Below are 24,474 nucleotides of genomic sequence, written 5' to 3' on the forward strand. Positions count from 1 at the left end.
AGTTGGATGGGGTACAGTGTCTCTGTGTGAAAGGGTGGGGAGTTGGATGGGGTACAGTGTGTGTGTGAAAGGGTGGGGAGTTGGATGGGGTACAGTGTCTCTGTGTGAAAGGGTGGGGAGTTGGATGGGGTACAGTGTGTGTGTGAAAGGGTGGGGAGTTGGATGGGGTACAGTGTCTCTGTGTGAAAGGGTGGGGAGTTGGATGGGGTACAGTGTCTGTGTGTGAAAGGGTGGGGAGTTGGATGGGGTACAGTGTCCGTGTGTGAAAGGGTGGGGAGTTGGATGGGGTACAGTGTGTGTGTGAAAGGGTTGGGGAGTTGGATGGGGTACAGTGTGTGTGTGAAAGGGTGGGGAGTTGGATGGGGTACAGTGTCTGTGTGTGAAAGGGTGGGGAATTGGATGGGGTACAGTGTGTGTGTGAAAGGGTGGGGAGTTGGATGGGGTACAGTGTGTGTGTGTGAAAGGGTGGGGAATTGGATGGGGTACAGTGTGTGTGTGTGAAAGGGTGGGGAGTTGGATGGGGTACAGTGTCTGTGTGTGAAAGGGTGGGGAGTTGGATGGGGTACAGTGTGTGTGTGTGTAAGGGTGGGGAATTGGATGGGGTACAGTGTGTGTGTGTGAAAGGGTGGGGAGTTGGATGGGGTACAGTGTGTGTGTGTGAAAGGGTGGGGAATTGGATGGGGTACAGTGTGTGTGTGTGAAAGGGTGGGGAGTTGGATGGGGTACAGTGTGTGTGTGAAAGGGTGGGGAGTTGGATGGGGTACAGTGTGTGTGTGAAAGGGTGGGGAGTTGGATGGGGTACAGTGTGTGTGTGAAAGGGTGGGGAGTTGGATGGGGTACAGTGTCTGTGTGTGAAAGGGTGGGGAGTTGGATGGGGTACAGTGTGTGTGTGTGAAAGGGTGGGGAATTGGATGGGGTACAGTGTGTGTGTGAAAGGGTGGGGAGTTAGATGGGGAACAGTGTGTGTGTGAAAGGGTGGGGAGTTGGATGGGGTACAGTGTGTGTGTGTGAAAGGGTGGGGAATTGGATGGGGTACAGTGTGTGTGTGAAAGGGTGGGGAGTTGGATGGGGAACAGTGTGTGTGTGAAAGGGTGGGGAGTTGGATGGGGTACAGTGTGTGTGTGAAAGGGTGGGGAGTTGGATGGGGTACAGTGTCTGTGTGTGAAAGGGTGGGGAGTTGGATGGGGTACAGTGTCTGTGTGAAAGGGTGGGGAGTTGGATGGGGTACAGTGTCTGTGTGTGAAAGGGTGGGGAGTTGGATGGGGTACAGTGTGTGTGTGATGTGTTGGGGAGTTGGATGGGGTACAGTGTGTGTGTGTGAAAGGGTGGGGAGTTGGATGGGGTACAGTGTGTGTGTGAAAGGGTTGGGGAGTTGGATGGGGTACAGTTTCTGTGTGTGAAAGGGTGGGGAGTTGGATGGGGTACAGTGTCTATGTGTGAAAGGGTTGGGGAGTTGGATGGGGTACAGTGTGTGTGTGAAAGAGTGGGGAGTTGGATGGGGTACAGTGTCTCTGTGTGAAAGGGTGGGGAGTTGGATGGGGTACAGTGTGTGTGTGAAAGGGTTGGGGAGTTGGATGGGGTACAGTTTCTGTGTGTGAAAGGGTGGGGAGTTGGATGGGGTACAGTGTGTGTGTGAAAGAGTGGGGAGTTGGATGGGGTACAGTGTGTGTGTGATAGGGTGGGGAGTTGGATGGGGTACAGTGTCTATGTGTGAAAGGGTTGGGGAGTTGGATGGGGTACAGTGTGTGTGTGAAAGGGTGGGGAGTTGGATGGGGTACAGTGTCTGTGTGAAAGGGTGGGGAGTTGGATGGGGTACAGTTTCTGTGTGTGAAAGGGTGGGGAGTTGGATGGGGTACAGTGTGTGTGTGAAAGGGTGGGGAGTTGGATGGGGTACATTGTGTGTGTGAAAGGGTGGGGAGTTGGATGGGGTACAGTTTCTGTGTGTGAAAGGGTGGGGAGTTGGATGGGGTACAGTGTGTGTGTGAAAGGGTGGGGAGTTGGATGGGGTACATTGTGTGTGTGAAAGGGTGGGGAGTTGGATGGGGTACAGTTTCTGTGTGTGAAAGGGTGGGGAGTTGGATGGGGTACAGTGTCTCTGTGTGAAAGGGTGGGGAATTGGATGGGGTACAGTGTCTGTGTGTGAAAGGGTGGGGAGTTGGATGGGGTACAGTGTCTATGTGTGAAAGGGTGGGGAGTTGGATGGGGTACAGTTTCTGTGTGTGAAAGGGTGGGGAGTTGGACGGGGTACAGTGTCTGTGTGAGAAATGGTGGGGGAGTTGGATGGGGTACAGTTTCTGTGTGTGAAAGGGTGGGGAGTTGGATGGGGTACAGTGTGTGTGTGAAAGGGTGGGGAGTTGGATGGGGTACAGTGTCTCTGTGTGAAAGGGTGGGGAGTTGGATGGGGTACAGTGTCTCTGTGTGAAATGGTGGGGAGTTGGATGGGGTACAGTGTCTGTGTGTGAAAGGGTGGGGAGTTGGATGGGGTACAGTGTGTGTGTGTGAAAGGGTGGGGAGTTGGATGGGGTACAGTGTGTGTGTGTGAAAGGGTGGGGAGTTGGATGGGGTACAGTGTCTCTGTGTGAAATGGTGGGGAGTTGGATGGGGTACAGTGTCTGTGTGTGAAAGGGTGGGGACTTGGTTGGGGTACAGTGTCTCTGTGTGAAAGGGTGGGGAGTTGGATGGGGTACAGTTTCTGTGTGTGAGAGGGTGGGGAGTTGGATGGGGTACAGTGTGTGTGTGAAAGGGTGGGGAGTTGGTTGGGGTGCAGTGTGTGTGTGTGAAAGGGTGGGGAGTTGGATGGGGTACAGTGTGTGTGTGTGAAAGGGTGGGGAGTTGGATGGGGTACAGTGTGTGTGTGAAAGGGTTGGGGAGTTGGATGGGGTGCAGTGTGTTTGTGAAAGGGTGGGGAGTTGGATGGGGTGCAGTGTGTGTGTGAAAGGGTGGGGAGTTAGATGGGGAACAGTGTGTGTGTGATGTGTTGGGGAGTTGGATGGGGTACAGTGTGTGTGTGTGAAAGGGTGGGGAGTTGGATGGGGTACAGTGTCTGTGTGTGAAAGGGTGGGGAGTTGGATGGGGTACAGTGTGTGTGTGAAATGGTGGGGAGTTGGATGGGGTACAGTGTCTGTGTGTGAAAGGGTGGGGAGTTGGATGGGGTACAGTGTCTCTGTGTGAAAGGGTGGGGAGTTGGATGGGGTACAGTGTCTGTGTGTGAAAGGGTGGGGAGTTGGATGGGGTACAGTGTCCGTGTGTGAAAGGGTGGGGAGTTGGATGGGGTACAGTGTGTGTGTGAAAGGGTGGGGAGTTGGATGGGGTACAGTGTGTGTGTGAAAGGGTTGGGGAGTTGGATGGGGTACAGTGTGTGTGTGAAAGGGTGGGGAGTTGGATGGGGTACAGTGTGTGTGTGAAAGGGTGGGGAGTTGGATGGGGTACAGTGTGTGTGTGAAAGGGTTGGGGAGTTGGATGGGGTACAGTGTGTGTGTGAAAGGGTGGGGAGTTGGATGGGGTACAGTGTGTGTGTGAAAGGGTGGGGAGTTGGATGGGGTACAGTGTGTGTGTGAAAGGGTGGGGAGTTGGATGGGGTACAGTGTGTGTGTGAAAGGGTGGGGAGTTAGATGGGGTACAGTGTGTGTGTGAAAGGGTTGGGGAGTTGGATGGGGTACAGTGTGTGTGTGAAAGGGTGGGGAGTTGGATGGGGTACAGTGTGTGTGCGTGAAAGGGTGGGGAGTTGGATGGGGTACAGTGTGTGTGTGAAAGGGTGGGGAGTTGGATGGGGTACATTGTGTGTGTGAAAGGGTGGGGAGTTGGATGGGGTACAGTGTGTGTGTGAGAGGGTGGGGAGTTGGATGGGGTACAGTGTGTGTGTGAAAGGGTGGGGAGTTAGATGGGGTACAGTGTGTGTGTGAAAGGGTGGGGAGTTGGATGGGGTACAGTGTGTGTGTGAAAGGGTTGGGGAGTTGGATGGGGTACAGTGTGTGTGTGAAAGGGTGGGGAGTTGGATGGGGTACAGTGTGTGTGTGAAAGGGTGGGGAGTTGGATGGGGTACAGTGTGTGTGTGAAAGGGTGGGGAGTTAGATGGGGTACAGTGTGTGTGTGAAAGGGTGGGGAGTTGGATGGGGTACAGTGTGTGTGTGAAAGGGTTGGGGAGTTGGATGGGGTACAGTGTGTGTGTGAAAGGGTGGGGAGTTGGATGGGGTACAGTGTGTGTGTGAAAGGGTGGGGAGTTAGATGGGGTACAGTGTGTGTGTGATGTGTTGGGGAGTTGGATGGGGTACAGTGTCTCTGTGTGAAAGGGTGGGGAGTTGGATGGGGTACAGTGTCTCTGTGTGAAAGGGTGGGGAGTTGGATGGGGTACAGTGTGTGTGTGATGTGTTGGGGAGTTGGATGGGGTACAGTGTCTCTGTGTGAAAGGGTGGGGAGTTGGATGGGGTACAGTGTCTCTGTGTGAAAGGGTGGGGAGTTGGATGGGGTACAGTGTGTGTGTGAAAGGGTGGGGAGTTGGATGGGGTACAGTGTGTGTGTGAAAGGGTGGGGAGTTGGATGGGGTACAGTGTCTCTGTGTGAAAGGGTGGGGAGTTGGATGGGGTACAGTGTGTGTGTGAAAGGGTGGGGAGTTGGATGGGGTACAGTGTGTGTGTGAAAGGGTGGGGAGTTGGATGGGGTACAGTGTGTGTGTGAAAGGGTGGGGAGTTGGATGGGGTACAGTGTCTGTGTGTGAAAGGGTTGGGGAGTTGGATGGGGTACAGTGTCTCTGTGTGAAAGGGTGGGGAGTTGGATGGGGTACAGTGTCTCTGTGTGAAAGGGTGGGGAGTTGGATGGGGTACAGTGTCTCTGTGTGAAAGGGTGGGGAGTTGGATGGGGTACAGTGTGTGTGTGAAAGGGTGGGGAGTTGGATGGGGTACAGTGTGTGTGTGATGTGTTGGGGAGTTGGATGGGGTACAGTGTGTGTGTGAAAAGGTGGGGAGTTGGATGGGGTACAGTGTGTGTGTGAAAGGGTGGGGAGTTGGATGGAGTACAGTGTCTGTGTGAAAGGGTGGGGAGTTGGATGGGGTACAGTGTGTGTGTGTGATGTGTTGGGGAGTTGGATGGGATACAGTGTCTATGTGTGATGTGTTGGGGAGTTTGTATCTATAGACTGGAGTACCAATAAGCTCATCCTGCAAACTCTACCTGTCGACTGCGCTCCTGGGCAGACCAGCATCATTCCCTCAAGCAGCCTGAAAGGAACGTGGGAATTGTTTGACGAGAAAAGAGCAAAGTCCATCTCGTTGGTCTCCTACCATCCTGGTCGTTGGATGATGCAATGAAAATAGAGTTGTTGACTCATCATATCAATCAATCTCCATCAATTCGTCTGCAAGAGACCCAGGCATGGCATGCGGACAACTCCCAGAGGTGGAGAGCTTTGGGAACTGTCGGTCCAAAGTCACCTGTTCCATCTTCCAGGTCAGCGGGTGACGCAAACAGTTTGAATGCCTCCCCGAGTCGCTGCAGCCCGACATCGCCTCGACACAAGCCAGCTCCAGCTTCCCTCCTCAAAAATAAAGTCAGCCAAACGCTTGAGGCAGGGGGCACTGCCCCTTTAACAAGGGTCTCATGCTTTCTTTTAATGAAACCTAATAAAAATGTTCTGTGCAGATGTATCTCATTAGTCGGGAGACTGGTGCTGTCGCACTAATGAGTGTGGCTCTCGTACACAGCGGTTGCCGAGCACACTTGGGAAGTAGATGACCGCAGATGAGTTTGCTGAGTTTCCTCTCTGCCTCCAGTCGGCTGATGACTGCCCCTCCTCGACGCTGCCCCGTCTCTCCCCATATGGGTGACCGCAGCCGCAGCCAGCAAGAGGAAGTCAGGTGAAAGCAGCACTCTCCCACCAGAGGCTTTGACTTCTCACCCGGCGAAGGCCTCAGTCCTTGTTTTTGACGTCGTTCTGCAGGATCGACCTTGTACTCGTAAAAAATTCGCTCTCGGGGGTGCGGGCGTCGCTGGCGAGGCCGGCATTTATCGCCCGTCCCTGGTTGCCCCTCGAGAAGGTGGTGGTGAGCAGCCTTCTTGAACCGCTGCAGTCCGTGTGGGGAAGGTTCTCCCACAGTGCTGTTAGGTGGGGTGTTCCAGAATTTTGACCCAGCGACGATGAAGGAATGATATATGTCCAGGTCGGGATGGTGTGTGACTTGGAGGGGAACGTGCAGGTGGTGTTGTTCCCATGCGCCTGCTGCCCTCGTCCTTCTATATGGTGGAGGTCGCGGGTTTGGGAGGTGCTGTCGAAGAAGCCTTGGCGAGTCAGCAAAACTCTGTACCTGAGAGGATTCTTCCCTGTATTCCCTCAATTGCTTATCCAAGACTCTCCAGCCTCTGGTTCATTCCTTCCCTCTTCCAGCATTGCAGGCTGTGCCTTCAGACGCCTCGGTCTCTCGTCTTCACTTAAACCCCTCCACCTCTCCACTCCCTTCTTGTCTTTTAAGCTCCTCCTTAACACCCCCTCCCTGTTTGACCGAGCTTTTCTTCACCCCCCCGCCCCGCCAAAGAATGAACATCTTTTATTTATACAGTGCCTTTCACGACCAAAGCACTTCACAGCCACTTTTGAAGTGTAGTTACTGCTGTAAGTGCGGCAGCCGATTTACACACAGCAAGATCCCACAAACAACAGCAAGATAAATGACCAGATAATCTGTTTTCGTGATGTTGGTTGAGGGATAAATGTTGGCCCAGGACACTAGGGAGAACTCCCCTGCTCTTCTTCCAATAGTGTCGTGGGATCTTTTACATCCACCAGAGAGGGCAGACGAGGCCCTTGATTTAACGTCTCATCCGAAAGACGGCGCCTCCGACAGTGCAGCACTCCCTCAGTACTGGCACTGGGAGTGTCAGCTTGGATTATGGGCTGAAGTCTCTGGAGTAGGACTTGAACCCAAGTCAAATCTACATCCTTGGCTTGGCGTCCATTTTTTTTCTGATTACGCCTCTGTGAAGCGCCTTGGGACGTTACAGGTGCTATATAAATGCAAGTGGTTGTTGATATACGATGGCTGGTGAATTGCCGCACAGGTACAGTAGGGGGGTGACCTTCTGCGGCCACGGTCAAGGAGCGGGTAAAATTGCCCGGGTTACGTACCCGTCCCGATTTGAACCTGCCGCACCGAGCAGGCGGCAAGGACAGCCGACAGAAGCCGTCGGGGTCCTTTATCGCCAAGTGCATGTCGGGTCCTGCACTGGGGTCCGACTGCAATTTTAACTCGCCGGCCTGAGGTGATTTTCCCGCTCAGTCCTACCCGGCAAGGAAGGGGATCGGGGCCGGAAGAGGCAGGAGCAGTGGGATTGCTTCCCCCACTCCGGACCCCACGAGGAAGTACGAGGCCTCCCCAGCTGTGATCTGGCACCCAGCCCCCTCCCCCCACATATCGGGCTGCCCTGCGCACTCTCCTGCTCTGCGGGCAGCTTCCAGGATACCCCAATTCCTGCCAGCATATGCGCGCGCGCGTGTGTGTGTGTGTGCATGTGGGTGTTTGTGTGTGTGTGTGGGAGTGTGTGTGTGTGTGTGTGTGTGTGTGCATGCGTGAGAGTCTGTGCGGGGGTGTGTGTGAGTGTATGTGTGCGTGGGTGTACGTGCGAGTGCATGTGTGTGGGTGTGCGTGACTGTATATGCGAGTGTCTGTGTGTGGGTGTGTGTGAGCGAGTGTGTGTGTGTGTCTGTTTGTGTGTGTGTCTGTATGTGTACGTGTCTGTATGTGCGTGTAGGTGTAGGTGTGTGTGTGTCTGTATATGTGTGTAGGTCTGTATGTTTGTGTGTCTGTATGTGTGTCATGTGTTTATGCGTCTATGTTTTTTTGTGTGTGTGTCTGTGTGTGTCCATCTGTCTGTGTGTATGTATGTGTCTGTGTGTGTGTGTCTGTAGGTGAGTGTGTGTCTGTGTGTGTGCCTGTGTGTCTGTGTGTGTGTGTGTTTGTATGCGCATGTGTGTGTCTGTGTGTGTGTCTGTATGTGTGTGTGTGTCTGTATGTGTGTGTCTATCTGTGTGTATGTGTGTGTCTGTATGTGTCTCTGTGTGTAGGTATGTGTGTATCTGTGTGTGTGTGCCTGTGTGTGTGTCTGTGTATGTGTGTGTGTCTGTATGTGTGTCTGTATGTTTTTGTGTGTGTGTCTGTATGTGTCAGTGTGTGTGTCTGTATGTGTGTGTGTCTGCATATGTATGTGTCTGTATGTGTGCGTGCCTGTGGGTGTGTGTGTGCCTGTGGGTGTGTGTGTGCCTGTGGGTGTGTGCGTGCCTGTGGGTGTGTGTGTGCCTGTGGGTGTGTGTGTGCCTGTGGGTGTGTGTGGTATTCGGGGAACCACTTGAGCAGCAGTCTGTGACCCTGGCACTGCTGCCTACCTTGCTGGCCCATTTGTAGACACAGTGGGCAGCACCGGGCGTTGTCTGCGTTGTCACGCACCCTCTGTCACCACAAGTGTACGTCAGTGCCCCTGTGACCCGCAGCAACTCCACTCTCGCTGCTGGTACATACCAGTACCCTCACACGTCACACTGTTATTCATGCCAGTGGGCCTGAGGCCTGCCTGAGTAATTTATGGGCGGCCGTGCCTGCAGCTGGCGTCTGTGCTCGGGCCTCTAATGACGGCTGGAAACAGCAGGGGGTGGAGGGAGGGGGGGCAGGTTAGGGGCCGGCCTGCGTGACTCCAACACTCCTGCTTTTCCCATTAAAGGAACAAGAAAGGGATTGAAACAGGGTCTTTCAGACAAAAGGCAGGCGTCACCTGACACCTGTGGTGGGGGGGAGGGGAGTTGCGCGGGGGGACGGGAGCGAGAGACGGTCGCGCACATGTCTGACCACCTCCGTTACCGTGACAACCGGGCCTCCCTGCAGCTGTGCGAGCTGCAGCCGTCCCGAGCCTTTCCCGAAATAGTCCTCCCCAATATCGGTGCCGTTTTACAGCAGGTATTCTTGATGAAGTGTCCCCCTTTTTCGAGCCGGGCCTGCGGGCAGACCGCTGGGAAAGTCCTTCCGCAGGCCCACGTTAGCTCCTTTTGTTTAGAGGATGTCAGTTCGCGCTCTGGATGCCAGATGTTGCCTGAGCCCGCGTGAACCGGCTCGCAAATGGCAGTGATTTATCAATCTGGGCCTAAAGGGTTAAATTATCAGGACAGATTGCACAAACTTGGCTTGTATTCCCTTGAGTATAGAAAGCTGAGGGGTGATCTGATCGAGGTGTTTAATATTATAAAGGGTAGCTACAGAGAAACTATTTCCTCTGGTGGGGGGAATCCAGAACGAGGGGGCATAATTTTAAAATTAGAGCCAGGCCGTTCAGGAGTGGAATCAGGAAGCACTTTTTCACACAAAGGGGAGTGGAAATCTGGAACTCTCTCCCCCAAAAGGCTGTGGATGCTGGGGGTCAATTGGAGCTGTCAAGACTGAGATGGATGGATTTTTGTTGGGGGAGGGTATCGAGGGATATGGAGCAAAGGCGGCTAAATGGAATGGAGGTGCAGATCAACCATGATCTGATTGAATGATGGAGCAGGCTCGAGGGGCTGAATGGCCTCCTCCTGTTCCCGTGTAACAGACTCGAGGGGGCTGAATGGCCTCCTCCTGTTCCTATGTAACAGGCTCGAGGGGCTGAATGGCCTCCTCCTGTTCCTGTGTAACGGGCTCGAGGGGCTGAATGGCCTCCTCCTGTTCCTGTGTAACAGACTCGAGGGGCTGAATGGCCTCCGCCTGTTCTTGTGTAACAGACTCGAGGAGCTGAATGGCCTCCTCCTGTTCCTGTGTAACAGACTCGAGGGGCTGAATGGCCTCCCCCTGGGTACAAGGCAGTGGTAAATCGTGCCAATGTGGGACCCACATCTCCCGTGTGGCTTCAGTTACCAAGCAGCTGCTTTGCGTTAAGCTTTCACCCAGAAAAAACGTTCCCAATTGTTTTGTGTTGTCTCTTGATGTGTGGGAGGATAGCTCACAGTCCCAGTTTCCCTCTGCCTGCCAGAGATTGCGAAACGAGAGAGGCTCCCAGGCATCTTAAAGCTCCCTCGTCTTTTCTGCCAACATCTGCTTCTCAGTGCGGCCCTGGCCTCCAACGACCGGACTGCCCCTTTAAATGGTCAGTCTGTGTATTACTGCAAGAAAGAACTCACAATTATATAGTGCCTCTCATGACCTCAGGACATCGCAAAGCGCTTTACAGCCAATGAAGTACTTCTGAAGTGTAGTCACTGTAATGTAGGATCAGATTTTGACAGGGTGACAGGAAATATTCTCACTCATTTTTTTTCTGAATATCAATTTGTAAATTGAATTGCTTCAAATCGGAATGTGAATGACGTCATGGAAGACAGTTGTCGGGAATGGCTGTATCTCTACTGATGTTAATCCAGCTCCCTCACACTGTCACCCAGTAACACCTCTCTCCCAGCGCCCTGTGTTACTGACTGTATCTCAACTGATGTTAATCCAGCTCCCTCACACTGTCACTCAGTAACCCCTCTCCCCCCAGCGCCCTGTGTTACTGACTGTATCTCAACTGATGTTAATCCAGCTCCCTCACACTGTCACTCAGTAACCCCTCTCCCCCCAGCGCCCTGTGTTACTGACTGTATCTCTACTGATGTTAATCCAGCTCCCTCACACTGTCACTCAGTAACCCCTCTCCCCCCAGCGCCCTGTGTTACTGACTGTATCTCTACTGATGTTAATCCAGCTCCCTCACACTGTCACTCAGTAACCCCTCTCCCCCCAGCGCCCTGTGTTACTGACTGTATCTCTACTGATGTTAATCCAGCTCCCTCACACTGTCACTCAGTAACCCCTCTCCCCCAGCGTCCTGTGTTACTGACTGTATCTCTACTGATGTTAATCCAGCTCCCTCACACTGTCACTCAGTAACCCCTCTCCCCCAGCGCCCTGTGTTACTGACTGTATCTCTACTGATGTTAATCTAGCTCCCTCACACTGTCACTCAGTAACCCCTCTCCCCCCACGCCCTGTGTTACTGACTGTATCTCTACTGATGTTAATCCCTCTCCCTCACACTGTCACTCAGTAACCCCTCTCCCCCAGCACCCTGTGTTACTGACTGTATCTCTACTGATGTCAATCCAGCTCCCTCACACTGTCATTCAGTAACCCCTCTCCCCCAGCGCCCTGTGTTACTGACTGTATCTCTACTGATGTTAATCCAGCTCCCTCACACTGTCACCCAGTAACCCCTCTCCCCCAGCGCCCTGTGTTACTGACTGTATCTCTACTGATGTTAATCCAGCTCCCTCACACTGTCACTCAGTAACCCCTCTCCCCCCACGCCCTGTGTTACTGACTGTATCTCTACTGATGTTAATCCCTCTCCCTCACACTGTCACTCAGTAACCCCTCTCCCCCAGCACCCTGTGTTACTGACTGTATCTCTACTGATGTCAATCCAGCTCCCTCACACTGTCACCCAGTAACCCCTCTCCCCCAGCGCCCTGTGTTACTGACTGTATCTCTACTGATGTTAATCCAGCTCCCTCACACTGTCACTCAGTAACCCCTCTCCCCCAGCGCCCTGTGTTACTGACTGTATCTCTACTGATGTTAATCCAGGTCCCTCACACTGTCTCTCAGTAACCCCTCTCCCCCAGCGCCCTGTGTTACTGACTGTATCTCTACTGATGTTAATCCAGCTCCCTCACACTGTCACTCAGTAACCCCTCTCTCCCAGCGCCCTGTGTTACTGACTGTATCTCTACTGATGTTAATCCAGCTCCCTCACACTGTCACCCAGTAACCCCTCTCCCCCCAGCGCCCTGTGTTACTGACTGTATCTCTACTGATGTTAATCCAGCTCCCTCACACTGTCACTCAGTAACCCCTCTCCCCCCGCGCCCTGTGTTACTGACTGTATCTCTACTGATGTTAATCCAGCTCCCTCACACTGTCACTCAGTAACCCCTCTCCCCCCACGCCCTGTGTTACTGACTGTATCTCTACTGATGTTAATCCCTCTCCCTCACACTGTCACTCAGTAACCCCTCTCCCCCAGTACCCTGTGTTACTGACTGTATCTCTACTGATGTCAATCCAGCTCCTTCACACTGTCACCCAGTAACCCCTCTCCCCCAGCGCCCTGTGTTACTGACTGTATCTCTACTGATGTTAATCCAGCTCCCTCACACTGTCACTCAGTAACCCCTCTCCCCCAGCGCCCTGTGTTACTGACTGTATCTCTACTGATGTTAATCCAGGTCCCTCACACTGTCTCTCAGTAACCCCTCTCCCCCAGCGCCCTGTGTTACTGACTGTATCTCTACTGATGTTAATCCAGCTCCCTCACACTGTCACTCAGTAACCCCTCTCTCCCAGCGCCCTGTGTTACTGACTGTATCTCTACTGATGTTAATCCAGCTCCCTCACACTGTCACCCAGTAACCCCTCTCCCCCCAGCGCCCTGTGTTACTGACTGTATCTCTACTGATGTTAATCCAGCTCCCTCACACTGTCACTCAGTAACCCCTTTCCCCCAGCGCTCTGTGTTACTGACTGTATCTCTACTGATGTTAATCCAGCTCCCTCACACTGTCACTCAGTAACCCCTCTCCCCCACGCCCTGTGTTACTGACTGTATCTCTACTGATGTTCATCCAGCTCCCTCACACTGTCAGTCAGTAACCCCTCTCCCCCAGCGCCCTGTGTTACTGACTGTATCTCTACTGATGTTAATCCAGCTCCCTCACTCGGTCACTCAGTAACCCCTCTCCCCCAGCGCCCTGTGTTACTGACTGTATCTCCACTGATGTTAATCCAGCTCCCTCACACTGTCACTCAGTAACCCCTCTCCCCCCGCGCCCTGTGTTACTGACTGTATCTCTACTGATGTTAATCCAGCTCCCTCACACTGTCACTCAGTAACCCCTCTCCCCCCACGCCCTGTGTTACTGACTGTATCTCTACTGATGTTAATCCAGCTCCCTCACACTGTCACTCAGTAACCCCTCTCCCCCCACGCCCTGTGTTACTGACTGTATCTCTACTGATGTTAATCCAGCTCCCTCACACTGTCACTCAGTAACCCCTCTCCCCCACGCCCTGTGTTACTGACTGTATCTCTACTGATGTTAATCCCTCTCCCTCACACTGTCACTCAGTAACCCCTCTCCCCCACGCCCTGTGTTACTGACTGTATCTCGACTGATGTTAATCCCTCTCCCTCACACTGCCACTCAGTAACCCCTCTCCCCCAGCGCCCTGTGTTACTGGCTGTATCTCTACTGATGTTAATCCAGCTCCCTCACACTGTCACTCAGTAACCCCTCTCCCCCACGCCCTGTGTTACTGACTGTATCTCTACTGATGTTAATCCCTCTCCCTCACACTGTCACTCAGTAACCCCTCTCCCCCACGCCCTGTGTTACTGACTGTATCTCGACTGATGTTAATCCCTCTCCCTCACACTGCCACTCAGTAACCCCTCTCCCCCAGCGCCCTGTGTTACTGACTGTATCTCTACTGATGTTAATCCAGCTCCCTCACACTGTCACTCAGTAACCCCTCTCCCCCAGCGCCCTGTGTTACTGACTGTATCTCTACTGATGTTAATCCAGCTCCCTCACACTGTCACTCAGTAACCCCTCTCCCCCAGCGCCCTGTGTTACTGACTGTATCTCTACTGATGTTAATCCAGCTCCCTCACACTGTCACTCAGTAACCCCTCTCCCCCAGCGCCCTGTGTTACTGACTGTATCTCTACTGATGTTAATCCAGCTCCCTCACACTGTCACTCAGTAACCCCTCTCCCCCAGCGCCCTGTGTTACTGACTGTATCTCTACTGATGTTAATCCCTCTCCCTCACACTGTCACTCAGTAACCCCTCTCCCCCCAGTGCCCTGTGTTACTGACTGTATCTCTACTGATGTTAATCCAGCTCCCTCACACTGTCACTCAGTAACCCCTCTCCCCCAGCGCCCTGTGTTACTGACTGTATCTCTACTGATGTCAATCCAGCTCCCTCACACTGTCACTCAGTAACCCCTCTCCCCCCGCGCCCTGTGTTACTGACTGTATCTCTACTGATGTTAATCCAGCTCCCTCACACTGTCACTCAGTAACCCCTCTCCCCCCACGCCCTGTGTTACTGACTGTATCTCTACTGATGTCAATCCAGCTCCCTCACACTGTCACTCAGTAACCCCTCTCCCCCCGCGCCCTGTGTTACTGACTGTATCTCTACTGATGTCAATCCAGCTCCCTCACACTGTCACTCAGTAACCCCTCTCCCCCCGCGCCCTGTGTTACTGACTGTATCTCTACTGATGTTAATCCAGCTCCCTCACACTGTCACTCAGTAACCCCTCTCCCCCAGCGCCCTGTGTTACTGACTGTATCTCTACTGATATTAATCCAGCTCCCTTACACTGTCAGTCAGTAACCCCTCTCCCCCAGCGCCCTGTGTTACTGACTGTATCTCTACTGATGTTAATCCAGCTCCCTCACTCGGTCACTCAGTAACCCCTTCTGTCAATATTCCGAGGTGCTTTGTGTCATCAACTCTCACCATTTAATTATGTATAAATCCAGAGCAGGAAGTAGTGATAAAAATGTGACCATTAAATTTAATTCAACGTCATTGAAACTGGTCTTTAAAGGGAGGACAAGCCTGCCCCTTTAAGTGGTGTCCTGTCTATGCTCAACTTTAATGACACCTGGCAGGAAACGACAGGGGAGAAAGCTCCCAAATCCCCCGCTCCCCTCGAGGGCAGTCACGATAACGAGCTGCCAGCGACATTTGCCGAACACCCAGCAGTCGAAGCTCATGACAGGGCCGCAGGCCAATGCCCATGCGATGTGGCTCAGTGGGTCGCACTGTCACCTACTGTGTCAGAAGGTCATGAGTTCAAATCCCACTCCATGAGACTTGAGCACATAACCTCGGCTGACATTCCCGGTGCCAGTACCGAGAGAGTGCTGCACTGTCAGAGGTGCCGTCTTTCGGACGAGACCTTAAACCGTGGCCCCGTCTGCCCTCTCAGGTGGATGTAAAAGATCCCACGGCATTAATTTGAAGAAGAGCAGGGGAGTTCTCCCTGGTGTTCCGGCCAATATTCATCCCTCAACCAACACCTAATAACATGATTGTCTGGTCATTATCAAATCGCTGTTTGTGGGATCTTGCTGTGTGCAAATTGACTGCTATGTTTCCGACATTACAACAGTGACTACATTTCAAAAGTACTTCATTGGCTGAAAAACGCTTTGGGACGTTCTGAGGTTGTGAAAGGCACTGTCGAAATTCAAGTTCTTTCTTCTTGTGATTACTTCAAGAGCATTTTGCATTAAGAAGGGGGTCCTTCCCCTTTAAAGGCTGTCCTGGTGTGGCGAATCCCTCTTAAAGGGATATTATTGGCTTGGGGGCGGGAGAGTTGTTCCTTCTCTACACCCGGTGTGATTAGAAGATAAACAGGTGAGGGGGAAAGTTGATGCTCACAGCAGGATGTGGGGCCTACTCCGGGTTAAGCTGTTAACCCCTGGCCAAAGATTCATTCTCCACGGTAACCGGATACCCCGGCCAATGGCAGGTGGGCTCCTGTTTCCGAGAGCCTGCTGTTTGCTCAGTAGTGCCGCGAACACTTCCACATCTCCCGTTACACCAAAGAGTACGTACTTGTCGCAACTGTTTCTAGTGCAGCTGGCCCCCGACGGCAGTGGAAAGGGAGTCTGAACTCCTCCCGAACCCTGTGTCACGCTCCCACATCTGGGGAAACCACACCAACTACTTGCATTTACACAGCGCCTTTAACGTAGTGAAACGTCCCAAGGCGCTTCACAGGAGCGTTATCAGACAAAATTTGACACCGAGCCACGAAAGGAGATTTTTAGGACAGGTGGCCAAAAGCTTGGTCGAAGAGGTTTTCAGGAGCGCCTTCGAGGAGGAGAGAGAGGTAGAGAGACAAAGAGGTTTAGGGAGGGAATTCCAGAGCTTAGGGCCCAGGGCGGCTGAAGGCACGGCCGCCAATGGTGGAGTGATGTAAATCGGGGATACACAAGAGGCCAGAGTTGGAGGAGCGCAGAGATCTCGGAGGGTTGCCGGACTGGAGGAGGTTACAGAGATAGGGAGGGGGCGAGGCTGTGAAGGGGTTTGAACACATTGACGAGAAGGAAAAGAATGAAAGACTTACTTTTATATAGCGCCTTTCACAACCTCAGGATGTCCCAAAGCACTTTGCAGCCAATGAAGTACTTTTTTGAAGTGTCGTAACTGTTGTAAGAAACACATCAGCCAATTTGCGCACAGCAAGATCCCACAAGCAGCAATGAGATAATGACCAGATAATCTGTTTTTAGGTGTTGGCTGAGGGATAGATATTGGCCAGGACACCGGGGAGAGCTCCCCAGCTCTTCTTCCAATAGTGTCATGGGATCTTTTATGTCCACCCGAGAGGGCAGATGGGGCCTCGGTTTAACATCTCATCCAAAAGACGGCACCCCTGTCAGTGCAGCACTCCCTCAGCACTTCACTGGGAGTGTCAGCCTGGATTGTGTGCTGGAGTGGGACTCAAACCAACACCTCCTGACTCAGAGGCGAGAGTGCCACTACTGTACAAAAGCAAGGAAGTCATGGTGAACTTCCATAAAACACTGGTTCGGCCACAACTGGAGTATTGTGTCCAGTTCTGGGCACCGCACTTTAGGAAAGATGTGAAGGCCTTAGAGAGGGTGCAGAAGAGATTTACCAGAATAATTCGAGGGATGAGGGACTTTAGTTACATAGATAGACTGCAGAAGCTGGGGTTGTTCTCCTTGGAACAGAGACGGTTGAGAGGAGATTTGATCGAGGTATTCAAAATCATGAAGGGTCTAGACAGAGTAGATAGAGAGAAACTGTTCCCCATTGGCGGAAGGATCAAGAACCAGAGGACAGAAATTTAAGGTGATTGGTAAAAGAACCAAAGGCGACATGAGGAAAAACTTTTTTAACGCAGCGAGTGGTTCGGATCTGGAATGCCCTGCCCGAGGGGGTGGTGGAGGCAGATTCAATCATGGCCTTCAAAAGGGAACTGGATAAGTACTTGAAAGGAAAACATTTGCAGGGCTACGGGGATAGGGCGGGGGAGTGGGACTAGCTGGATTGCTCTTGCATAGAGCCGGCGCGGACACGATGGGCCGAACGGCCTCCTTCCGTGCTGCAAACTTTCCATGATTCTACAATGCTGCACTGGCAGTGTCGGCCTAAATTACGGGCTCAAGTCTTTGGAGTGAGGCTGCATTTGCCGATCCCTATGCGCGGCTGTCATAATCCTGGCAGTGCTTGGAGTATTTTGGATGGTAGCCTACAGTGTGGAGGACTTACATTAAACGGGCCGCAACTCTCTAAACACGATGGCAGCACATCACACCGTGTGGACCTCACAGAGCAATGTCAGATAACACATGTACAGTACAGGAGTCGTTCAGGGGTCAAGGGGCTAGGCACACAAAGCAAAAACAGATAATGATTACACTGCAATGTAGTAGCCGGTGAGGTCAGTGGGTGAGGGGGGTCAAGAGGTCCAGTACACTGTGGGGAAGGGACCTCATCGGTGTCAGCGCAGTGCAGCCGGAGGTCGGGGTAGGTTAAGTACGGAAGCGATAAGCTGAAAGAAAAGCAAACTGCGAATGCTGGAAGGAGGCTGGGTCAGCAAGCGGGCAAAAAGGCAGGTTAAACCATCGGGGGGGGGGGGGGCGCTCGGGTTGCCAACCCTCCAGGACTGGCCTGGGGTCTCCAGGAATTGAAAATTGAACTCCTGGACACTGCTGCGAGCAAAACATGGGAGAAAAATCATTTTTAAAAATTGCCTTTTTTTCACATTCTTTGAACGCTTTTGTTTATTAGTTATAAAAATATCGGAGATGTGGGGGGGTGGGGGGAGGGGAAAGGCTGTTTGACCGATTGGGGGTGGGAGGTCATGTGATGAAACCTCCAGGAATACGTCCAACCAGAGTTGGCAACACTAGGAGGCCCTTCATTAAAACTGATAACGCAGGCCTTTAGAGCACTGAGCTGAACAAAGAAGGGGAAATGTCAAGGGTGAGACTTATCCTTCCAAAGAGGCAGCTCATGGGTTTAATAATCCCTCAAATGCTCCCTCTTTGTTTCTTTCCACCCAAAGAATTACTGTTCTTTTCCCTCTTTGTGTGATTCAATTTTTTCTTGTTTGTTACCAATGACAACTTGCATTTATATAGCGCCTTTAACGTAGTAAAACGTCCCAAGGCGCTTCACAGGAGCGATTATCAAAGAAAATTTGACACCGAGCCACATAAGGAGATACTCGGACAGGTGACCAAAAGCTAGGTCAAAATCTGTTTAATGGAGCGTCTTAAAGGAGGAGAGAGAGGCCGAGAGGTTTAGGGAGGGAATTCCCTCGGCAGCTGAAGGCACGGCCGCCAATGGTGGGGCGATGAAAATCAGGGATATGCAAGAGGCCAGAATTGGAGGAGCGCAGAGATCTCGGGAGGTTGTAGGGCTGGAGGAGGTTACAGAGATAGCGGGGGATTTGAACGCAAGGATGAGAATTTTAAAATCGAGGTGTTCCCGGACCGGGAGCCAGTATAGGTCAGCGAGCACAGGGGGTGATGGGTGAACGGGACTTGGAGCGTGTTAGGATAAGTTCAAGTTTACAGAGGGTGCAAGGTAAAGTTGTCTATATTTCACACCTCCTGGGAGGGGAATGTGAACAGGAACAGCGGGTGGGAAAGTCGAGGGAGATCAGCTCGGGTCTGGTGTTGTTGGGATTAGGACTACACACGGGAACGAGATGAAGTGCTCAGGCATGTGCTAAGCTTCCTGGGTGCCTTGTCTACTTATTGGGTTGGTAGCAAACACTGTGCCAATCACATTAAAGGCGCTGGCCTCCGTTAAAGGGGCAAGGCAGTGTGGATAAGTGTGAAATATTTTGCCCTAGCTAGTTATAAATTGAAGGGCTGGTGCAGCGACTGCCTCATTCTGGCAAACAAAATCTCTTCTACACCCTCTCAAGGCCTTAGAGAGGGTGCAGAGGAGATTTACCAGAATGTTATCAGGGATGAGGGACTTCAGTTATGTGGAGAGACTGGAGAAGCTGGGGTTGTTCTCCTTGGAGCAGCGAAGGTTAAGAGGAGATTTAATAGAAGTGTTCAAAATTAGAAAGGAGGCCATTTGGCCCATCGAGCCCCTGCCGGTGCTTTGTAAGAGCAATCCAGTAGGTTCCATTCCCCCACTCTTTCCCCGTAGCCCTGCAAATTTTTTCCCTTCAAGTATTTACCCAATTCCTTTTTGAAAGCCATGATTGAATCTGCTTCCACCACCCTTTCAGGCAGTGCATTCCAGATCATAACCACTCGCTGTGTAAAAAAGTTTTTCCTCATGTCTCCTTTGGTTCTTTTGCCGATCACCTTAAATCTGTGTCCTCTGGTTCTCGACCCTTCTGCCAATGGGAACAGTTTCTCTCTATTTACTTTATCTGGACCCTTCATGATTCTGAACACCTCGATCAAATCTCCTCTCAACCTTCTCTGCTGGACAGACTGGATGCAGGGAGGATGTTTCCCCTGGCTGGGGGGTCCAGAACGAGGGGTCACAGTCTCAGGATACGGGGTAGGACATTTAGGACTGAGATGAGGATAAATTTCTTCACTCAGAGGGTGGTGAACCTGTGGAATTCTCTACTACAGAAGGCTATGGAGGCCAAGTCACTGAATATATTTAAGAAGGAGCTAGATAGATTTCTAGACACAAAAGGCATCAAGGGGTATGGGGAGAGAGCGGGAATATGGTATTGAGAAAGAGGATCTGCCACGATCACATTGAATGGCGGAGCAGGCTCGAAGGGCCGAATGTCCTACTCCTGCTCCTATTTTCTATGTTTCTATACCTCTAACCATAAGAGCAACATAGAAAAGACTGCAAGGCAGAATATTAATGTTTAAAGCCGTGTCAAGAATTGAAAGCAAAGCTTAAGACAAGCAGATATAACACGGTTCATGAATTTTAATTTTTGTAATAGAGGTCAGGTTAATGGTGATGTTTACATTGTATATGTGAATAATGTCCATGACTGTTGGTTTTTTGAGAAATTGCCTACTTTCCTGAGCAGTCTGCTTATTCAATATTGTGGCAGGCAGTGTTGGCCTGGCCTCGATGACACCACTTTTGTAGCTAAATAAAGACAATTGATTTAACACCAACTAGTGAGGCTCTTGTGCCCAATTGTGAGAGAGAGAGAGAGAGCAGGAGAAAGAATTATGCCTGTTTGCTAAAAAAGACCCACATCTGCAGAAACAACCAGTTTTATTGCAGAAAGTAGAAATATCTTTTCCTCCTGTGATATCAGCATGGATTAGAGACAGAACCTGGGCACCTTGTGGGTCTGTGCAGCTCAGTCCAACACCGAGTGGCTCATTTCCCCACTGAACGCACTGATCAGCTCAGAGTGGGTTAAGGGTGCTGCTGTGGGCTATGAGTCAATTGAGTGCAGTCTGTTATTGGGACAGGTGGATTTGGGATAGCATGTGAATGCAGGGGGATTGGCGGTGACTTGTCCTGATCTGTGTGTTTCTTTTTCTTTGTTTCTCCAGAGACCTGAAGAATAACCTGATCAGCACCATCATGCCTGGGGCATTCAACGGTCTCTCGGCCCTGAAACGGCTGTAAGTCATTTCAATTCATCCCGAGTCTGGGCATCTCCACCATGTACCACACCCGACCCCCTGCCGCTCCCCTTTCCTCCCCGTCTCTCCCCTTTCCTCCCCGTCTCTCCCCTTTCCTCCCCGTCTCTCCCCAATCCTCCCCGTCGGTCCCCAATCCTCCCCGCCGCTCCCCTTGCCTCCCCGCCTCTCCCCTTTCCTCCCCGCCGCTCCCATTTCCTCCCCGCCTCTCCCCTTTCCTCCCCGCCTCTCCCCAATCCTCCCCGCCTCTCCCCAATCCTCCCCGCCTCTCCCCAATCCTCCCCGCCTCTCCCCTTTCCTCCCCGTCTCTCCCCTTTCCTCCCCGGCTCTCCCCTTTCCTCCCCGGCTCTCCCCTTTCCTCCCCGGCTCTCCCCAATCCTCCCCGTCTCTCCCCTTTCCTCCCCGTCGCTCCCCTTTCCTCCCCGCCGCTCCCCTTTCCTCCCCGCCTCTCCCCTTTCCTCCCCGCCTCTCCCCAATCCTCCCCGTCACTCCCCAATCCTCCCCGTCACTCCCCTTTCCTCCCCGTCTCTCCCCTTTCCTCCCCGTCACTCCCCTTTCCTCCCCGGCTCTCCCCTTTCCTCCCCGGCTCTCCCCAATCCTCCCCGTCTCTCCCCTTTCCTCCCCGTCACTCCCCTTTCCTCCCCGTCTCTCCCCTTTCCTCCCCGTCTCTCCCCTTTCCTCCCCGTCTCTCCCCTTTCCTCCCCGTCTCTCCCCTTTCCTCCCCGTCACTCCCCTTTCCTCCCCGGCTCTCCCCTTTCCTCCCCGGCTCTCCCCTTTCCTCCCCGTCACTCCCCTTTCCTCCCCGTCACTCCCCTTTCCTCCCCGGCTCTCCCCGTTCCTCCCCGTCTCTCCCCGTCACTCCCCTTTCCTCCCCGGCTCTCCCCTTTCCTCCCCGTCTCTCCCCTTTCCTCCCCGTCACTCCCCTTTCCTCCCCGGCTCTCCCCTTTCCTCCCCGGCTCTCCCCTTTCCTCCCCGGCTCTCCCCAATCCTCCCCGTCTCTCCCCTTTCCTCCCCGTCGCTCCCCTTTCCTCCCCGCCGCTCCCCTTTCCTCCCCGCCGCTCCCCTTTCCTCCCCGCCGCTCCCCTTTCCTCCCCGCCGCTCCCCTTTCCTCCCCGCCGCTCCCCAATCCTCACCGTCTCTCCCCAATCCTCCCCGTCTCTCCCCAATCCTCCCCGTCTCTCCCCAATCCTCCCATTCTCTCCCCCATCCTCCCCGTCTCTCCCCCATCCTCCCCGTCTCTCCCCCATCCTCCCCGTCTCTCCCCCATCCTCCCCCTCTCTCCCCCATCCTCCCCCTCTCTCCCCCATCCTCCCCCTCTCTCCCCCATCCTCCCCCTCTCTCCCCCATCCTCCCCCTCTCTCCCCAATCCTCCCCCTCTCTCCCCAATCCTCCCCTTCTCTCCCCCATCCTCCCCGTCTCTCCCCATCCTCCCCGTCTCTCCCCCATCCTCCCCGTCTCTCCCCCATCCTCCCCCTCTCTCCCCCATCCTCCCCCTCTCTCCCCCATCCTCCCCCTCTCTCCCCCATCCTCCCCCTCTCTCCCCCATCCTCCCCCTCTCTCCCCCATCCTCCCCCTCTCTCCCCCATCCTCCCCCTCTCTCCCCCATCCTCCCCCTCTCTCCCCAATCCTCCCCCTCTCTCCCCAATCCTCCCCCTCTCTCCCCAATCCTCCCCCTCTCTCCCCAATCCTCCCCCTCTCTCCCCAATCCTCCCCGTCTCTCCCCAATCCTCCCCTCTCTCCCCAATTCTCCCCCTCTCTCCCCAATCCTCCCCCTCTCTCCACTTTCCTCCCCGTCTCTCCCCTTTCCTCCCCCTCTCTCCCCTTTCCTCCCTCTCTCTCCCCTTTCCTCCCTCCCTCTCCCCTTTCCTCCCTCCCTCTCCCCTTTCCTCCCTCCCTCTCCCCTTTCCTCCCTCCCTCTCCCCTTTCGCTCCCTCCCTCTCCCCTTTCCTCCCTCCCTCTCCCCTTTCCTCCCTCCCTCTCCCCTTTCCTCCCTCCCTCTCCCCTTTCCTCCCTCCCTCTCCCCTTTCCTCCCTCCCTCTCCCCTTTCCTCCCTCCCTCTCCCCTTTCCTCCCCCTCTCTCCCCTTTCCTCCCCCTCTCTCCCCTTTCTTCCCCCTCTCTCCACTTTCCTCCCTCTCTCTCCCATTTCCACCCTCACTCTCCCATTTCCCCCCTCTCTCTCCCATTTCCCCCCTCTCTCTCCCCTTTCCTCCCCGTCTCTCCCCTTTCCTCCTTCTCTCCTCCCCTTTCCTCCCTCTCTCTCCCCTTTCCTCCCTCTCTCTCCCCTTTCCTCCCTCTCTCTCCCCTTTCCTCCCTCTCTCTCCCCTTTCCTCCCCCTCTCTCCCCTTTCCCCCCTCTCTCTCCCATTTCCCCCCCGTCTCTCCCCTTCCCTCCCCGTCTCTCCCCTTCCCTCCCCGTCTCTCCCCTTTCCTCCCCGTCTCTCCCCTTTCCTCCCCGTCTCTCCCCTTTCCTCCTTCTCTCCTCCCCTTTCCTCCTTCTCTCCTCCCCTTTCCTCCCTCTCTCTCCCCTTTCCTCCCTCTCTCTCCCATTTCCCCCCTCTCTCTCCCATTTCCCCCCTCTCTCTCCCATTTCCCCCCTCTCTCCCATTTCCTCCCTCCCTCTCTCCTCTCCCCTTTCCTCCCTCCCTCTCCCCTTTCCTCCCTCCCTCTCCCCTTTCCTCCCTCCCTCTCCCCTTTCCTCCCTCCCTCTCCCCTTTCCTCCCTCCCTCTCCCCTTTCCTCCCTCCCTCTCCCCTTTCCTCCCCGTCTCTCCCCTTTCCTCCCCGTCTCTCCCCTTTCCTCCTTCTCTCCTCCCCTTTCCTCCCTCCCTCTCCCCTTTCCTCCCCGCCTCTCCCCCATCCTCCCCGTCTCTCCCCAATCCTCCCCGTCTCTCCCCTTTCCTCCTTCTCTCCTCCCCTTTCCTCCCTCTCTCTCCCCTTTCCCCCCCCGTCTCTCCCCTTTCCCCCCCGTCTCTCCCCTTTCCTCCCCGTCTCTCCCCTTTCCTCCCCGTCTCTCCCCTTTCCTCCTTCTCTCCTCCCCTTTCCTCCCTCTCTCTCCCCTTTCCTCCCTCTCTCTCCCCTTTCCTCCCTCCCTCTCCCCTTTCCTCCCTCCCTCTCCCCTTTCCTCCCTCCCTCTCCCCTTTCCTCCCTCCCTCTCCCCTTTCCTCCCTCCCTCTCCCCTTTCCTCCCTCCCTCTCCCCTTTCCTCCCTCCCTCTCCCCTTTCCTCCCTCCCTCTCCCCAATCCTCCCTCTCTCTCCCCTTTCCTCCCCATCTCTCCCCAATCCTCTCTCCCTCTCCCCTTTCCTCCCCGTCTCTCCCCAATCCTCCCTCTCTCTCCCCTTTCCTCCCTCTCTCTCCCCTTTCCTCCCTGCCTCTCCCCTTTCCCCCCCGTCTCTCCCCAATCCTCCCTCCCTCTCCCCTTTCCTCCCTCCCTCTCCCCTTTCCTCCCTCTCTCGCCCCTTTCCTCCCGCTCTCTCCCCTTTCCTCCCCCTCTCTCCCCTTTCCTCCCCCTCTCTCCCCTTTCTTCCCCCTCTCTCCCTTTCCCCCCTCTCTCTCCCATTTCCCCCCTCTCTCTCCCATTTCCCCCCTCTCTCTCCCATTTCCCCCCTCTCTCTCCCCTTTCTTCCCCGTCTCTCCCCTTTCCTCCTTCTCTCCTCCCCTTTCCTCCCTCTCTCTCCCCTTTCCCCCCCCGTCTCTCCCCTTTCCCCCCCCGTCTCTCCCCGTTCCGCCCCGTCTCTCCCCTTTCCTCCCCGTCTCTCCCCTTTCCTCCTTCTCTCCTCCCCTTTCCTCCCTCTCTCTCCCCTTTCCTCCCTCTGTCTCCCCTTTCCTCCCT

General features: G+C 54.1%; 1 protein-coding gene across 3 annotated transcripts in view; it reads left to right on the forward strand.

Moving 5' to 3' along the window:
- The window catches only part of LOC137335691 (adhesion G protein-coupled receptor A2-like), a 283,681-nt gene that overhangs the window by 143,854 nt on the left and 115,353 nt on the right, over positions 1 to 24,474 (forward strand). For all 3 annotated transcript variants that reach the window (XM_068000989.1, XM_068000990.1, XM_068000991.1), the window contains exon 3: positions 20,557 to 20,628. In XM_068000989.1, the coding sequence (XP_067857090.1) occupies positions 20,557 to 20,628 (72 nt within the window). The remainder of the gene's footprint in view (positions 1 to 20,556; positions 20,629 to 24,474) is intronic.

The sequence above is a fragment of the Heptranchias perlo genome, chromosome 20 (genome assembly GCF_035084215.1).
Source record: "Heptranchias perlo isolate sHepPer1 chromosome 20, sHepPer1.hap1, whole genome shotgun sequence".
In the NCBI taxonomy this organism is placed as follows: domain Eukaryota; kingdom Metazoa; phylum Chordata; class Chondrichthyes; order Hexanchiformes; family Hexanchidae; genus Heptranchias; species Heptranchias perlo.